The sequence below is a fragment of the Podarcis tiliguerta genome, assembly GCF_965153285.1.
Source record: "Podarcis tiliguerta genome assembly, chromosome: 4".
Lineage (NCBI taxonomy): Eukaryota > Metazoa > Chordata > Lepidosauria > Squamata > Lacertidae > Podarcis > Podarcis tiliguerta.
The window spans coordinates 4,882,792-4,897,528 of record NC_139537.1 but is presented as its reverse complement, the minus strand read 5'-3'; the positions used below and the strand labels follow the sequence as shown (position 1 = coordinate 4,897,528).

The following is a 14,737-nucleotide window of genomic DNA, read 5'->3' as shown; positions in this document are numbered from 1 at the left end:
AGCCAATTTAGCTTTTCCAGGGAGTGACTTCCAAAGTTGTCTGGGAGCAGCCACCACTGACAAGGCCCTGTTATAAAAAAATTTGGGGGACCCCCTAAATCCTAGAAATTAATAAATGGTAGGATTTTGATGATTTGGGATGTGAAGGGAGAAATACAAGCTGCAGAGGAATTCCTGCGTTAGCCTACACAAAAGGACCTGGCCAAGGTAGGGCCATTTAGGAGCAAGAGGGCCCTTGAGAGCCACTGGCCTTGAGGTGTGAACAGAGCCTGGGGGTTTGGAAGGATGCCAGGGGAACTGGGTGTTGGATGTGACAGGAAAATGGGAGACTGGTAGCAAGGGGTTCTAGTAAGAAGGGCTGGGAGCCATCTTTGGGCAGACTGGCTGGGAGAGATGCCTTGGAGTCTAGGGCTTCACTGCTGTTGGGGGACAAGCCCCTCTCGGAAGGACCACACTGTGAGATCAGGACTCCCTCCATGCAGACAGAAGGTGTAAATAGGTGAATAAACAGTATTTCTTAGTTGCTATCTGGAAACACTGCTCAGCAGAGCTCAGAGTTGGACACCAGAATTGGACATTTGCCGATTATACAAAGCGTTACAACCTTGATTTCTGCCAGGTAAGGTCTGGCACCATGACTTATTCAAGGACTTTCAGAGACTTCAGTTTGATAGTTTTGATGATCTACATTATTCCATAGAGTTTTCTATACTGTAATTGTTTCTGGTCATGGTGTTGCTTTCGATATTGCCTAGTCACATTTTGCAACACAGGGTTTTGTTTGTTTGTTTACCCTTCTGCATTCCAAGCACTTCTCCAAGTTACCAGTGTGGTGTAGTGGTTAAGAGTGGTGGACTCGTAATCTGGGGAACCGGGTTCGCGTCTCCACTCCTCCACATGCAGCTGCTGGGTGACCTTGGGCAGTCACACTTCTTTGAAGTCTCTCAGCCCCACCCACCTCAGAGTGTTTGTTGTGGGGGAGGAAGGGAAAGAAGAATGTTAGCCGCTTTGAGACTCCTGAAGGGGAGTGAAAGGTGGGATATCAAATCCAAACACTTTTTCTTCTTCTTACCCCTGTAAAGAGAGAGGATTGGCTACAGCCCTTCTGTTCTGGATCTTTTATCTCAGATTCTCCCTGGAAGGCCAACAGAGGGCGCTAGATCAGCACGCACTCTCTCTCTCTCTCTCTCTCTCTCCAGGCCTGGCTGCAAAACAAAACAGGAGAGTATTAACTTAACTGTGGGCGGGTGTACATTCTTGTGGGCTGCGCGCATACTTTTGGAGCTGGAGGAGTGGGGTGTTCCGCATGCGTGCTGGCGGAGTCGCACACCCACACAGCCCCAGTGCCTTCATGTGCTGGCAGTGACCTGGAGGGGAGGCCCCCTGCTCTGGATTGGCTGCTTAAGGAGTGGGGCAGAGGAAAAACCAATAAAAATTGTATAAAAAATAAAAATAGTGGAGGTCATATCCGTTACAAATGTACGTATATGTGAGTTTGGTACATTACGTGAGTTTTGAGGGATGCGGGTGGTGCTGTGGTCTAAACCAGTGACCTTGGACTTGCTGATCAAAAAAGGTCAGCGATTTGAATCTCCGCAATGGGGTGAGCTCCCTTTGCTCTGTCCCAGCTCCTGCCAACATAGCAGTTTGAAAGCACACCAGTGCAAGTAGATAAATAGGTACCACTCCAGCGGGAAGGTACACAGTGTTTCTGTGTGCTCTAGCTTCTGTCACGGTGTCCCGTTGCTCCAGAAGCAGTTTAGTCCTGCTGGCCACATGACCCGAAAAAACTGCCTGCGGACAAACACCAGCTCCCTCGGCCAGTAAAGCGAGATGAGCGCCACAACCCCAGAGTCGTTTGCGACTGGACTTAACTGTCGGGGGTCCTTTACCTTTACACCTGCCAACATTTCTCTGATGAAAATAGGAATGTCCTAAGGAAAAGTTAACCACCAACTGGACCTAACGGTCAGGGGTACCTTTACCTTTTATGTGTGTGTGTGTGTTTGTTTTGTACAATAAACTACTGTTTGTTTCAATTAATTTGCACAAGGGTGTAGATGGCTTTAAAAAAAAGGATTGGGCAGATTCATGGAGGGAATGCTATTGTTGGTTACTAGCCAGGATGGCTGTGCTCTGCTTCAGTCGGAGGCACCAATGCTTCTGAAAACCAGTTGCTTTTGCTCTCAGATCCTGCTTGCTGGTTTCCATACTGGTGCATATGGTCAGCCCCTGTGAGAACAGGATGCTGGACTAGATGGGCCATTGGCCTGATTCAGCAGACTCTTCTTCTCTTTTTTGGAATATATCTTTATTAATTTAAAATAAATACATTTATGAAAAAAACAGATGGACAAACAAGTAAACAAACATACAATCAACCAATCAAACAAACAAATAATCATCATAATAATTTATTATTTGTACCCTGCCCATCTGGCTGGGTTTCCCCAGCCACTCTGGGCGGCTTCCACAGAAGCCAAAAATACCCTAAATAACAGAAGAATCAAACCAGCACATTATAAGATACAACAAGATTAATATACGCTAACTATAATCATATATACCCCTAATACTGAAAACAATTATAAAACTTATAGAGAAGAAAATTAAAAATGACTTCCAATTAATCTCACTGTACTTTATCTTTCCATTAGTGTATACCGCAAAGTTACATATTTCTTATATAGTTTCTTTTTACCTCCCTACAGACTTATATTTATACAATACAGGGATCAGTTCAGCACTCTTATGCTCACAGTAAACTATGGTCTGAGAACAACCAGGGCACCACACTTATTATTATTAATTAAATTTGTATACTGCCCTTTGTCTGAAGATCCCAGGACGGCACACCGCAGAAATGTACCTGCAGATGCTGCCAGGATCTGAACCTGGGAGATTCTGTGTGCAAAGCAGGAGTCTGGCCGCTGAGCTAAATGCAGCCCTCCAGATGTTGTTAGGACTCCCATCTGTCCTGGCAAGCACAGACTGTAGTTGGGAGTTCTAGTCCAGCAATATCTGGAGGGCCAGAAATGTCCCTCTGTCTACACTCCCATTTGCAGCCTGACCTACAGTGGGTCCCAAAACAGCCCCATGTCAATGCATGGCAAACAATTATGAAAGGGTCCTCGATGCATTTTTGGCCTATAGGTTGGTTTGGGGTCATGTGTTCTATGAGGGGTTACCTTTGTTTTTTCTGCAGTGGCCAACCAGACACCCTTCATGGCCTTCTCGGTAGTGGCACCCGCCCTGTGGAATGCCCTCCCATCAGATGCCAATGAGATAAACAAATATCCAACTTTTAGAAGACATCTGCAGGCAGCCCTGCACAGGGAAATTTTTGGTGTTTGATGTTCTATTATGCTCTTGTATTTGTTGGAAGTTGCCCAGAGTGGGGAAACCCAGTCAGATGGGCAGGATAAAATATTATTATTATTATTATTATTATTATTATTATTGGAAGTCACAAGCACGGCATGAGCAGAACTACACTCCCCACCAAACAAACTTCCAGTTCTCAGCAAATGATTTTTTTGAAGCATCAATGCCTCTGACTGGGCGGCAGCAGAACACAGCCATTGACAGCCTTATTCTCTGTGAATGTATCTCATCCTCTCTTAAAACCGTAAGAGCTGAATTATTTTAGGCCAACAATTGTTTTGTAATCTAACTATCTGAGCCTCTGTACCTTTCTGCGAAGTATAACGGACTTCCAGACTGTTGCAATTTGGAGGTGGAATGTGATTGCATACCGGCAAATTCAGTCTGTGGAATTGATGCTGATTTTCCATTCTTGTGCAACAAACCTGCCTCTGCCTGCCCACCCACCGTCCCCGAATCTGATTTTCTGTGATAGGCAAAGTGATGAGGAAATGTTAGGGGAAGTGTGGGCTGACAACTGCTTGAGGCGATGACTGGAAAAAGGCAAACGACAGGGTTGAGGGGATAGAGCGACTCCCCTATGGGGAAAGGTGGCAGCGTGTGTGACCTTTTAGTTTAGATAAATAGCAAGGAAGAGGCGACAGAAGAAGAAGAAGAAGAAGAAGAAGAAGAGGAGGAGGAGGAGTTTGGATTTGATATCCCGCTTTATCACTACCCTAAGGAGTCTCAAAGCGGCTCACAATCTCCTTTCCCTTCCTCCCCCACAACAAACACTCTGTGGGGTGAGTGGGGCTGAGAGACTTCAGAGAAGTGTGACTGGCCCAAGGTCACCCAGCAGCTGCATGTGGAGGAGCGGGGAAGCAAACCCGGTTCACCAGATTACGAGTCCACCGCTCTTTTAACCATTACACCACACTAGGTTTATAAAATAGTGCAAGAGATGGAGAAAAGGTTTCCCTTCTTTCTCTTAACACTAGAACGTCTCTTCAAGAGCAGAAGAAGAGTCTGCAGGATCAGGCCAATGGCCCATCTAGCCCAGCATCCTGTTCTCACAGGGGCCAACCAGACCTGAGCCCTAGAGCCCTCTCCCCTCCTGCATTTCCCAGCAGCTGGGATTCAGAAGTATGGCTGTCTCTGACTGCCAAGCCAGAGCAAAGCCATGCTGATGAAGGAGCCATCCATAGCCCTCTCCTCCTCCATGAAAGGAGATTCTGACTCAAGATCAGGAAAACTGTCTGACAGGAAGAGCCGTTCAACAGTGGAATGGACTCCCTCGGGAGGTGGTGGACTCTCCTGCCTTGGAGGTTTTAAAGCAGAGGTTGGGTGGCCATCTGCCATGGATGCTTTAGCTGAGATTCCTGCATTGCAGGGGGTTGGACTAGATGACCCTGGGATCCCTTCCAACTCTACAATTCGATGAATTTGTCCAACCTAATTTTCTTTTCTTTTTTTCTTGCACTATTAAAAACAATTAATAGTAAATTGTTTTTACTGAGTTTTAGAAAATGCATAATAAAAGTAGAACAATATATACAAAGTTCATTAGAATAATGTCTACAACAGCATTTTGAGTGGTATTACAATAGTTCATATTGCAGAATGTCTGAGGAAGTGAGCAGTGAGTTAAAATACAATTTGGGATAAAAATGTTCAATATAAGCAAAAGTTCTTAATTAGAATTTAGGCTATTAAGGTATGTCCTCCACAATGGAACCTGACTCATTGGAGGTTGCAGTAAATGTCTACCCTGGCTCTGAATGCTTTAATTTTAAGTGTTTGTTTTCTTCTTTTTTTGAAAAAAAAATTATTAACAATTTCAACATGTTGTTGTTGTTGTTTAGTCGTTCAGTCGTGTCCGACTCTTCGTGACCCCATGGACCAGAGCACGCCAAGCACTCCTGTCTTCCACTGCCACCCGCAGTTTGGTCAGATTCATGTTTGTAGCTTCGAGAACACTGTCCAACCATCTCGTCCTCTGTCGTCCCCTCCTCCTTGTGCCCTCCATCTTTCCCAACATCAGGGTCTTTTCCAGTGAGTCTTCTCTTCTCATGAGGTGGCCAAAGCCTTGGAGCCTCAGCTTCATGATCTGTCCTTCCAGTGAGCACTCAGGGCTATTTTCCTTAAGAATGGATGCATTTGATCTTCTTGCAGTCCATGGGACTCTCAAGAGTTTCCTCCAGCACCATAATTCAAAAGCGTCAATTCTTCGGCTATCAGCCTTCTTTATGGTCCAGCTCTCACTTCTAATTTCAACATAACAAAGTGTAAAGAAAAAGAAGGGATTTTTTATCATATGTGGTGGGAATCTTAGATATATATATATATATATATATTTTGGAAATGATATACAATGAGTTGAAGAAAATGTTTAAATTACCATTTGTAAAAAAAGCAGAAGCCTTTTTGCTAGGGATTGTAGGAAAAGACCTGCCAAGGAAAAGAAAGAATTTATTTATGGATGTCCAACCTACTTTTCAAGCCATCCAAGCTGGTGACTTCTTATGAATATTATTATTTAGAATTTATATACCTACCTATACCTGCAGGTCTCGGGATGGTTCACAGAATAAAATCAGAATATAAAACCTCAAAATACATTTGCTGCTTCCTGCGCAATAGGGTCCCTTTGGCCCTCCCGATCAAATATTCTGCTGGGCATTGCCATTCAAAGAGCGTGCGTGCCCTGCGCCAGGGGATCGATTCTGCCGGACGGGGCTCCCCCCCCCCCCGCACCATTCCACTCCACCCGCACCCCCTCTCCCCCGGGAGGGAGTTTCCCCCGTTCGACTGCGCGCTGCGTCGGAAGGGCTTTCCTCGGAGGCGCCGCGTCCCTTTCGGAGTCCCCCCGGAGCCCCGTCGGGCCGGGGCTGCCTGCGAAGTCTCTCCCGGACTCGAGGCTCCTCCCGCGTCCCTCGCCAGGAAGCGCTGGCCGTCCCCCCGGGGGAGAAGGAGGGCGACGGGAGCCGGCGGGGCCCAGGGCTCGTCGGAGGAGCCGCGTCGGGGCTGCCGCTTCCTTCCCAACTTCTCTGCGCCCCGGTGGGAAGTGGGAACCAGCTGGGAGCCAAAGAGCGCCTGCGGAGCGCGCGCCCTCCCCGTCTCGGTGCGCCCCGGCGGGGTTCGACGGGGCCCCAGTCCCTGCTTGGTGGGAGCCCTTCTTTCTTCTCCGCTGCCCGGAGGAGGAGGAGGAGGCGGAGAAGGAGGCGGAGGCGCCTTTTCCCCGCCTCGAAGGGGCCGCCGAGCAGCGCGCCAAGCGGCTCCCCTCGCCACTGCGCCTCGCCGGACGAGACGCGCCACAGCCTCGGGAAGAAGAAGGAAGGAAGGAAGCGAGCAAGCGAGCGAGAGAGCCAGCCAACACGGCTTGCTGCCTCTCCGCCCCCGCCGCCGCCGCCCCTCCACGATCCCCCGTGGGCGCCCCGGGCCAAGAGTCTCCCGCAGCCGCCATGCGCCCCTCGCGGCCCGCCCGTCGGGGGCGCCGCCTCCTCCTCGCCGGGCTCTGCTAAGCGCCCGCCTCGCTTCCGCCGCTCCGCTCCGGGCATGGCGGGCGCAGGGGCCGCCGCGCTGCAGCCGCAGCCGCCGCCGCCTCCTGCTCCCGCGGCCCCGCCGTCGTGGTACCACAAGGACCTGAGCCGCGCGGCGGCCGAAGAGCTCCTGGCCCGCGCGGGGCGCGACGGCAGCTTCTTGGTGCGCGACAGCGAGAGCGTGGCCGGAGCCTACGCCCTGTGCGTGCTGTGAGTGGCGGGGCGAAGGGAAGGGTGCGCGGGAGGAAGGGGCTCCCCAAAACCCCCGGGTAGCTCGGAGCAGAGGCGCCAACTTGAGCAAAATATTTGGGTTTTTTTGGGGGGGATGGGGCGCAGGGAAGCCTCGCCCCGAGGAATCGATCACCAGGCATGGCGCACGCACGCCCTTTGAATGGCGGTGCCCATCAACTTGGACCCCTCCAATATTTTATTGGGGGCAAGCCGAGGAGTTGGAGACATCCCCCCCTCCAGCCGTTGCTTCCGTGCTGCAGGCGGCCCTCGAGTCGTGCCGGGGGCCGGACGGATCTCGCCCATTCTGGCGTCTTGTGCGGTTCTCTGCCGGGATCCCCCAGAAGCACTTTTCAGTCCAGAGCTAAAAAGTATCAGATTCTCCAAACGCGCGACTTTTTCAGGGTTTGGAAGAAGAAGCGCTCTCACCAAATTCCAAACCTGGGATTTCACTTCTGAAGTTTGAGATGGAGTTTGGGGCTTGAGGGTTTGGCTGTGCCGATCCTCTCTCTGCGTCTTGTAAGGCTTTCCTGCCGGGTCTGAGTCGGGTTTCCCCGACTCCTGTGCGTACTTTCCTAGGAGTGAGTTCAGCGGGGCTTACTCATGAGGAAGACTTGTCTGGGAGCGGGCTGTTAGACTAGTTAGCATCTCTTGCTTGTCAGATCTCCTAACTGTTGGCAGCCAAGGTACCGAAGCAGTTGCATGTCATCTGTTGGACGCAGTCAAATATCACAACGCCATTGCATGCCAGTTTTTAAAGATATTGTCAGTTAACTACTGCCAAACGTTGAAGACAAGTGAGAAGCTGGACTCAAAATGTGCTTGGGACTTAAATTCTGAGATTGAAAAAAGAGAGAGAATGTATATGTTTTACCCACAGAAGAAACTTGTGCACAGATTTGTAATATAATAATATAATAATAAGCAAACGTTTTGTAAGCAAACAAGGTTTCAACTGGACTGAACAAGTCTGGGTTTGGGAAGAGGCCTGTGGTGCTTTGAAGGACTGGGGCTACACTTTTCATTTTGGCTGGTGCTTTTAGGGAGTTCCTGTGTCCTGAGGCAATATCCAATGTTCTCATGCTCAGAGCAGACCCACAGAAATAAACAGACCCAGTTATTTTGATCAAACTGCCTGCTTTGAGCCCTGTTAATGTGGGATATTGCTCCTTAAAAACCCTCTCAAGCCTTTGATTTGGTTCTGTTGAGTGGTGGATGGGAGGCAGAATTAAGTGCAAAGTGAGGTGCAGTCTTCAAAAAGAGGCAGGGTTCTCCACACCAGTACAATATAGGCATTTTTGTGAACAGCCAGGAAGTGATGCTGTTAAAACAACACTGGAAGTGAAGTTGCAAGGAGGAAAGTTCAGGAGGGCAGGACAGGCAGCCAGGCAACCGTCCAGCCAAGGAGGATTTACTGCTGAGTAAAAGAGGTAAGGGACGCGGGTGGCGCTGTGGGTAAAAGCCTCAGTGCCTAGGGCTTGCCGATCGAAAGGTCGGCGGTTCGAATCCCCGCGGCGGGGTGCGCTCCCGTCGCTCGGTCCCAGCGCCTGCCAACCTAGCAGTTCGAAAGCACGTCAAAGTGCAAGTAGATAAATAGGTACCACTCCGGCGGAAAGGTAAACGGCGTTTCCGTGTGCTGCGCTGGCTCGCCAGATGCGGCTTTGTCACGCTGGCCACGTGACCCGGAAGTGTCTCCGGACAGCGCTGGCCCCCGGCCTCTTGAGTGAGATGGGCGCACAACCCTAGAGTCTGTCAAGACTGGCCTGTATGGGCAGGGGTACCTTTAAAAGAGGTATAGTGATTTAAAAGTGCTTGCTCGTTCATGTAAATATTATAAAGCCTGGAAGCTGGTTAATGCAAGGGCCAGAGAGGGACTTTGGGCTTGTGGGGCCTGACCATTCACTTGGATTCTCCCAACTCCTGATTGTGCCTTAAGCAAATGAGTGGTCAAGGCATGTCAGGAGTTGAGTGCCTGTGTGTCGTCTGTGTGATCCTGAGGATGCCAAAGCAGCCACTGGAGGCTGGGGTGGGGTGGGGGTGATGGGATTTGTAGTCCACAAACCATCTGGAGGGAACCAGCAGGTTAGCGAAGGCGGCTGTCGGAGAACAATCAGTAGTGACCTCCTTTCCTTGGCTGCGCCAGGGCCTGTTAATCTTCCTGGGGGGTGGGGTGGGGTGGAGGTGCTTGTGTGGGTTGCCTGGAGGGTAACAGCTGGAACTCACCCCCCCACCTCTTTCTGCCTCTAGCAGCAGCCGCATCTGTATGGCAAGCTTAATCTATAACTGCCCTGGCATTTTTCCCTGGGAGATCCCTAAGGGAGGCAAGGTCAGAGCAGCTAACTGGTACAGTGCTACCTCGGGTTACAGACGCTTCAGGTTACAGACTCCGCTAACCCAGAAATAGCACCTCGGGTTAAGAACTTTGCTTCAGGATGAGAACAGAAATCGTGCAGCGGCGGCAGCGGGAGGCCCCATTAGCTAAAGTGGTGCTTCAGGGTAAGAACAGTTTCAGGTTAAGAATGGACCTCCAGAACGAATTAACTACTTAAGCAGAGGTACCACTGTACTGTAAAGACACGGTGTGGATTCAGAGTGGGGCCGTGGACCGAGTGCTAGGGGTTTGCAGAGAGCGTCTTTTGGGCGACCCCAAGTTAAACCACAGCCTTGTTGTCGAGATAAATTAGATGAAGCTCGTAAAGCAGTTTGTGCATCATTTTTGGGTGGGTGTTCATAGTGCCTCCTTTTTTGCCTGTGAATATTAAAAAGCAAAACCCTTTGAAGGGGGCTGATCCTGATCAGTAAGGAGGTCTCTGCAGAACTGTCTGAAGCTGTCCAGCTGCAGCCCCCCCCACTCCCAGGAGAGCACCTGTCACTGTTGGAGAGGTCACCTGTCCCTGCAGCTGCTTCTCCTGCTGCTAGCAGACATGACAGCACCAGCTGCTGCCTTGCCCCGAGATCAAGGCCTACAGCTGCGCTTTTGTGAGTTCCTGGATGCAGTGCTAGAAACTCAGATATGTCAGCTAGGCACCCAATGGCTCATTAAACCAAGGTTAAAAAGGTAAAGGGACCCCTGACAGTTAAGTCGTCGCAGAGGACTCTGGGATTGCGGCGCTCATCTCTCTTTACTGGCCGAGGGAGCCGGCGTTTGTCCGCAGACAGTTTTTCCGGGTCATGTGGCCAGCATGACTAAGCCGCTTCTGGCGAACCAGAGCAGCGCACGGAAACGCTGTTTACCTTCCTGCCAGAGAGGTACCTATTTATCTACCTGCACTTTGACGTGCTTTCAAAGTGCTAGGTTGGCGGGAGCTGGGACCGAGCAACGGGAGCTCACTCCGTCATGGGGATTCAAACCACCGACCTTCTGATTGGCAAGCCCTAGGCTCTGTGGTTTAGACCACAGCACCACCCGCGTCCCTAAACTAATGCTACAGTCACCCAAACAGAATATCTAGTTGCCATTTTGGGGCAAGACGGCTCTAAAGTCTTTATTTTTCAAACGATGGACTAACATGATTGATTCTCAATTAAACATCTGGCAGGTTCGGATGGCAACCTTGAGCTAGGTTAAGAGTTTTGAGAACTTAAAAAAGAAAAGTCACTTGATCCAGGGACAGTCCACATATATATTGGTAAGCATAGGGACACAGGTGGCGCAGTGGTCTAAACCATTGAGCCTCTTGGGCTTGCTGATCAGAAGGTCGGCCGTTCGAATCCCCATGACAGAGTGAGCTCCTGCTGCTCTGTCCCAGCTTCTGCCAACCTAGCAGTTCGAAAGCACACCAGTGCAAGTAGATAAATAGGTATCACTGCAGTGGGAAGGTACACAGTGTTTCTGTGCGCTCTGGCTTCCATCACGGTGTCCCGCTGCTCCAGAAGTGGTTTAGTCCTGCTGGCCGCATGACCCGGAAAGCTGTCTGTGGACAAACGCCGGCTCCCTCGGCCTGAAAGCGAGATGAGCGCCACAACCCCATAGTCGACTTTGACTGGGCTTAACTGTCCAGGAGTCCTTTACTTTTTACCTTTATATTGGTAAGTGAAGACAAGCTACAGCTAATATCTTTAACATTGATCATTGCTCCTGCTCAGGCTGCGCAGGAAAAGCGTTTTGGTTCCTGAAATCCATTCCGATTGTGCGGATAAAATACAACGGATAGGATTCTACAGGATGTGGTATTAGTGTGTGAAAACAGTCCCGATCCAAGGATCCCCAGGCAGATGGTGGAGACATCAGGTGCCCTCCTCACTCCTAGGCATCTTCACTTAGACGGGTCATGCTGGCTCTACGAAATATTTGACAGGCTCCCTGGAGGAACAGGGATGCTGGCGCTGGTTCTGCGCTTGTCAGTGGAGAGACGGTCATTGCCCTCGGACTTGCAGTGTAAGAGGCGCAACACAAAAGGAAAAGGGATTGGGAGGGAGAAGGGAGGGGAGAGTGAATGCGGGCACAGTTGCTTAGGTGGAGTTCTTGTGATGTGCTGTGGCTCAGTGGCAGAACAGGTGCTTTGCATCCAGAAGGTCCCTGGCAGCGTCTCCCAGTGGGGCTGGGAAAGAGAAACCCCAGTTCTCTGCTAAAGCCCCTTTGTGCCAGGAGCCCACTGTGATCAATCAGCGCTGCGTCACCCATCTTGTCTGGGAAACCACATTAAGAACTTAGGAAATTATAAATTATATGGATGGAAAAAGCCCTGGAGATGGGGAGGGGCACCTAAAGGTCATCCAGCCTGACCCCAGCCGGAAACCCAGCCCCACAGCATGCAGTACGTGGTAGCTTTCACAGGCTGGCGAACGGGTGTCGATATTATTTGGCTTTTCCGCCTCCGGCTGCAGAGCGGCTCTGCAGTGTCCTTTGGGATAAAAAACCATTATCCAGCAGCGCCTACCTCCTAGGGTTGTTGTGAACATAATGTACAGGAAGCCCATGTGAAATAGAGCAAGGCTGCAAAGCCTCGAGCTCTTTGGAGACATTAATTGATAACAACAATCTAGGATAAGTGAAGAATTAAGGTGGCTAATTCTTAATTAAGAATTAGGCACGACACCCCTGTCCAGTGAGGGCTTATCCGTAGAACCTATTTGCAACAACAAGGCTGGGTCCTGGAACATGTGAAGCAGTAATAAGCGAGAGTTCCTTTGGACACGTGCAGAGTGCAATTCCTTTGCCCGTGAAGAACTGCAGGTCACCTTCCCACAGCTGAAATTTGGAGGCAAGTCTTCTGTCCCAGAAGGAGGAGCTTCCAGGCAGAAATTAATTACTGTTTTTGCCAGGCCATACCCGTTGGTGAGATGGTATTTAGGAGCCCGTTCCTGTGGAACTCTCTTCCACTGGAGACCTGGATTGGCTTCTGGTGGTCGGCATGAGAAAAGCTCACGTGCCTGCTTCTCACTGTCTCTGCCGTTATACAATTGGAATGGATTGTGCACACTGAAACAATTGCATTCTGTTTGGGCTACTGGGTCTGAAAACAGCTGCATCGCAAAACCTCCGAAACGCTCCCCTCCCACACTGCTCATTGCTTGGGCAGCCCTGACCTTGAGCCTGTAGTATCTCTGCTGTGATGTCAAGGAACTATTGGGCATTCCGACTCCTGTGCAAACGGGCTAAGTAGCAGAAATTTGTCTTGCTTCGTCTTCCCAACCACCTACAAGGCAGGCTTAAAGAGCTAGATCCACATTGCAGATTGGTGCATGGGTTGAAAGAGAGAAAACATCGCCTAAGACCAGGGGTCAGCAAACTTTTCCACTGTCCCTCAGACTTTGTGAGGGGCCGGACTATATTTTGAAAATAAAAATAAAAATGAATTCCTATGCCCTACAAATAACCCAGAGATACATTTTAAATAAAAGCACACGTTCTACTCATGTAAAAACACCAGGCAGGCCCACAAATAACCCAGAGATGCATTCTACTCATGTAAAAACACGCTGATTCCTGGACTGTCCGCGGGATGGATTTAGAAGGCGATTGGGCTGGATCCGGCCCCCGGGCCTTAGTTTGCCTATCCAGGCCTAAGACCATCTGATGCCCAAGGCTTTGGGCTTTGGGCTCTTGGCTGTTTTATGCCAGTTCTGTGCCAGAAGATGACCTTTATTGGTAATAACTTCGCCTGCAGCGTCCTATGAATTCCCTGTCATGTTCACAGCTGAAAGAGTAGTAAAATCTATCTATCTATCTATCTATCTATCTATCTATCTATCTATCTATCTCTATCCATTCACGGGGATCAGGACTTCTGCCCCGTTTCTGTTGCAGCAAGCCCTGAAATGAAGAGGGATGTTACTGGGGTAATAATATCTGTGCACAAGCGTGTGATCTTGTGTGTTTAAGAGGAGACTCTTCCCTAGTTGCTTTTGCTCCACCCGTCGTGTGTGTGCAGTAATAGGGACGTGGGGTGGGGGGCGCGTCCGTCATAAACGAAAAGGACGCATTCCTCGGATACAGCGTTATCCGCCAAGCTCTGCATCTCGTTCTGCTCTCTTCCGTAGGAGTCCTCCTTCCTCCCCTTGGAATGTGGTTTCTGTTGCTTCTGGGAAGTGAGGTTTAATCACCACCCTTGGCAGTAATTGGGGTAATTGGGTCAAGACACCTACAGAACCTCCCGCTGCCCTCGTTAAGTTTTCAAAGCAGAGCGCGCACCAACAGGTCTCTGTATTATTTTGCCTTCTTCATTTGCAGCATTTGTGTTTCTCCTTAGCAAAAGAAGGGGGGTGGGGAGCCTGGTCCCGGACTCAACCGCTAAAGCAAAGTGCTGTGTTCAAGTCCCAGGCAGAACTTCACTGGAGCCCTTTAGTCTCACGATAGGAGGAACGTGGATTAAGTGAGACAAAAGGGCCTTTAATATGCAGGATGCAAAGTTACACAGAGCGCTTTCTCAAGGTGAGTATTGTTGTTTTTATATACAGTGGTACCTCAGGTTACATACGCTTCAGGTTACATACACTTCAGGTTACAGACTAAAAGTTTGGTAGTTATTTTTCTCTGGTGGGAGGGCGTTCCACAGGGGAGGTGCCACTACCAAGAAGGCCCTCTGCCTGGTTCCCTGTAACTTGGCTTCTTGCGGCAAGGGAACCACCAGAAGGCCCTTGGCGCTGGACCTCAGTGTCCAGGCTGAACAATGGGGGTGGAGATGCTCCTTCAGGTATACTGGGCCGAGGCCGTTTAGGGCTTTCAGGGTCAGCACCAACACTTTGAATTGTGCTCGGAAACATACTGGGAGCCAGTGTAAGTCTTTCAAGACCGGTGTTATGTGGTCTCGGCGGCCACTCCCAGTCACCAGGCTAGCTGCCGCATTCTGGATTAATTGTAGTTTCCGGGTCACCTTCAAAGGTAGCCCCACATAGAGCACATTGTAGTAGTCCAAGCAGGAGATAACTAGAGCATGCACCACTCTGGTGAGACAGTCTGAGGGCAGGTAGGGTCTCATCCTGCGTACCAGATGGAGGTGATAAACAGCCGCCCTGGACACAGAATTGACCTGCGCCACTGTGGACAGCTGTGAGTCCAGAATGACTCCCAGGCTGCGCACCTGGTCCTTTGGGGGTACAGTTACCCCATTCAGGACCAGGGAGTCCTCCACACCAGCCCGCCCCCTGTCCCCCCAAAAACAGTA

At 50.2% G+C, this 14,737-nt stretch overlaps 2 protein-coding genes across 2 annotated transcripts in view; one reads left to right on the top strand and one right to left on the bottom strand.

Annotated features, from left to right (window-relative positions):
• Positions 1–14,737, bottom strand: part of LOC310676834 (tigger transposable element-derived protein 1-like) — a gene marked incomplete at its 3' end in the record, with an annotated part of 1,439,559 nt that overhangs the window by 923,033 nt on the left and 501,789 nt on the right. The gene's annotated exons all lie outside the window — the stretch shown is intronic.
• The window catches only part of INPPL1 (inositol polyphosphate phosphatase like 1), an 81,064-nt gene continuing 72,647 nt past the window's right edge, over positions 6,321–14,737 (top strand). Inside the window, exon 1 of the mRNA XM_083436104.1 lies at positions 6,321–7,112. Within this exon, the coding sequence (XP_083292230.1) occupies positions 6,919–7,112 (194 nt within the window). The 5' untranslated portion in view covers positions 6,321–6,918. The remainder of the gene's footprint in view (positions 7,113–14,737) is intronic.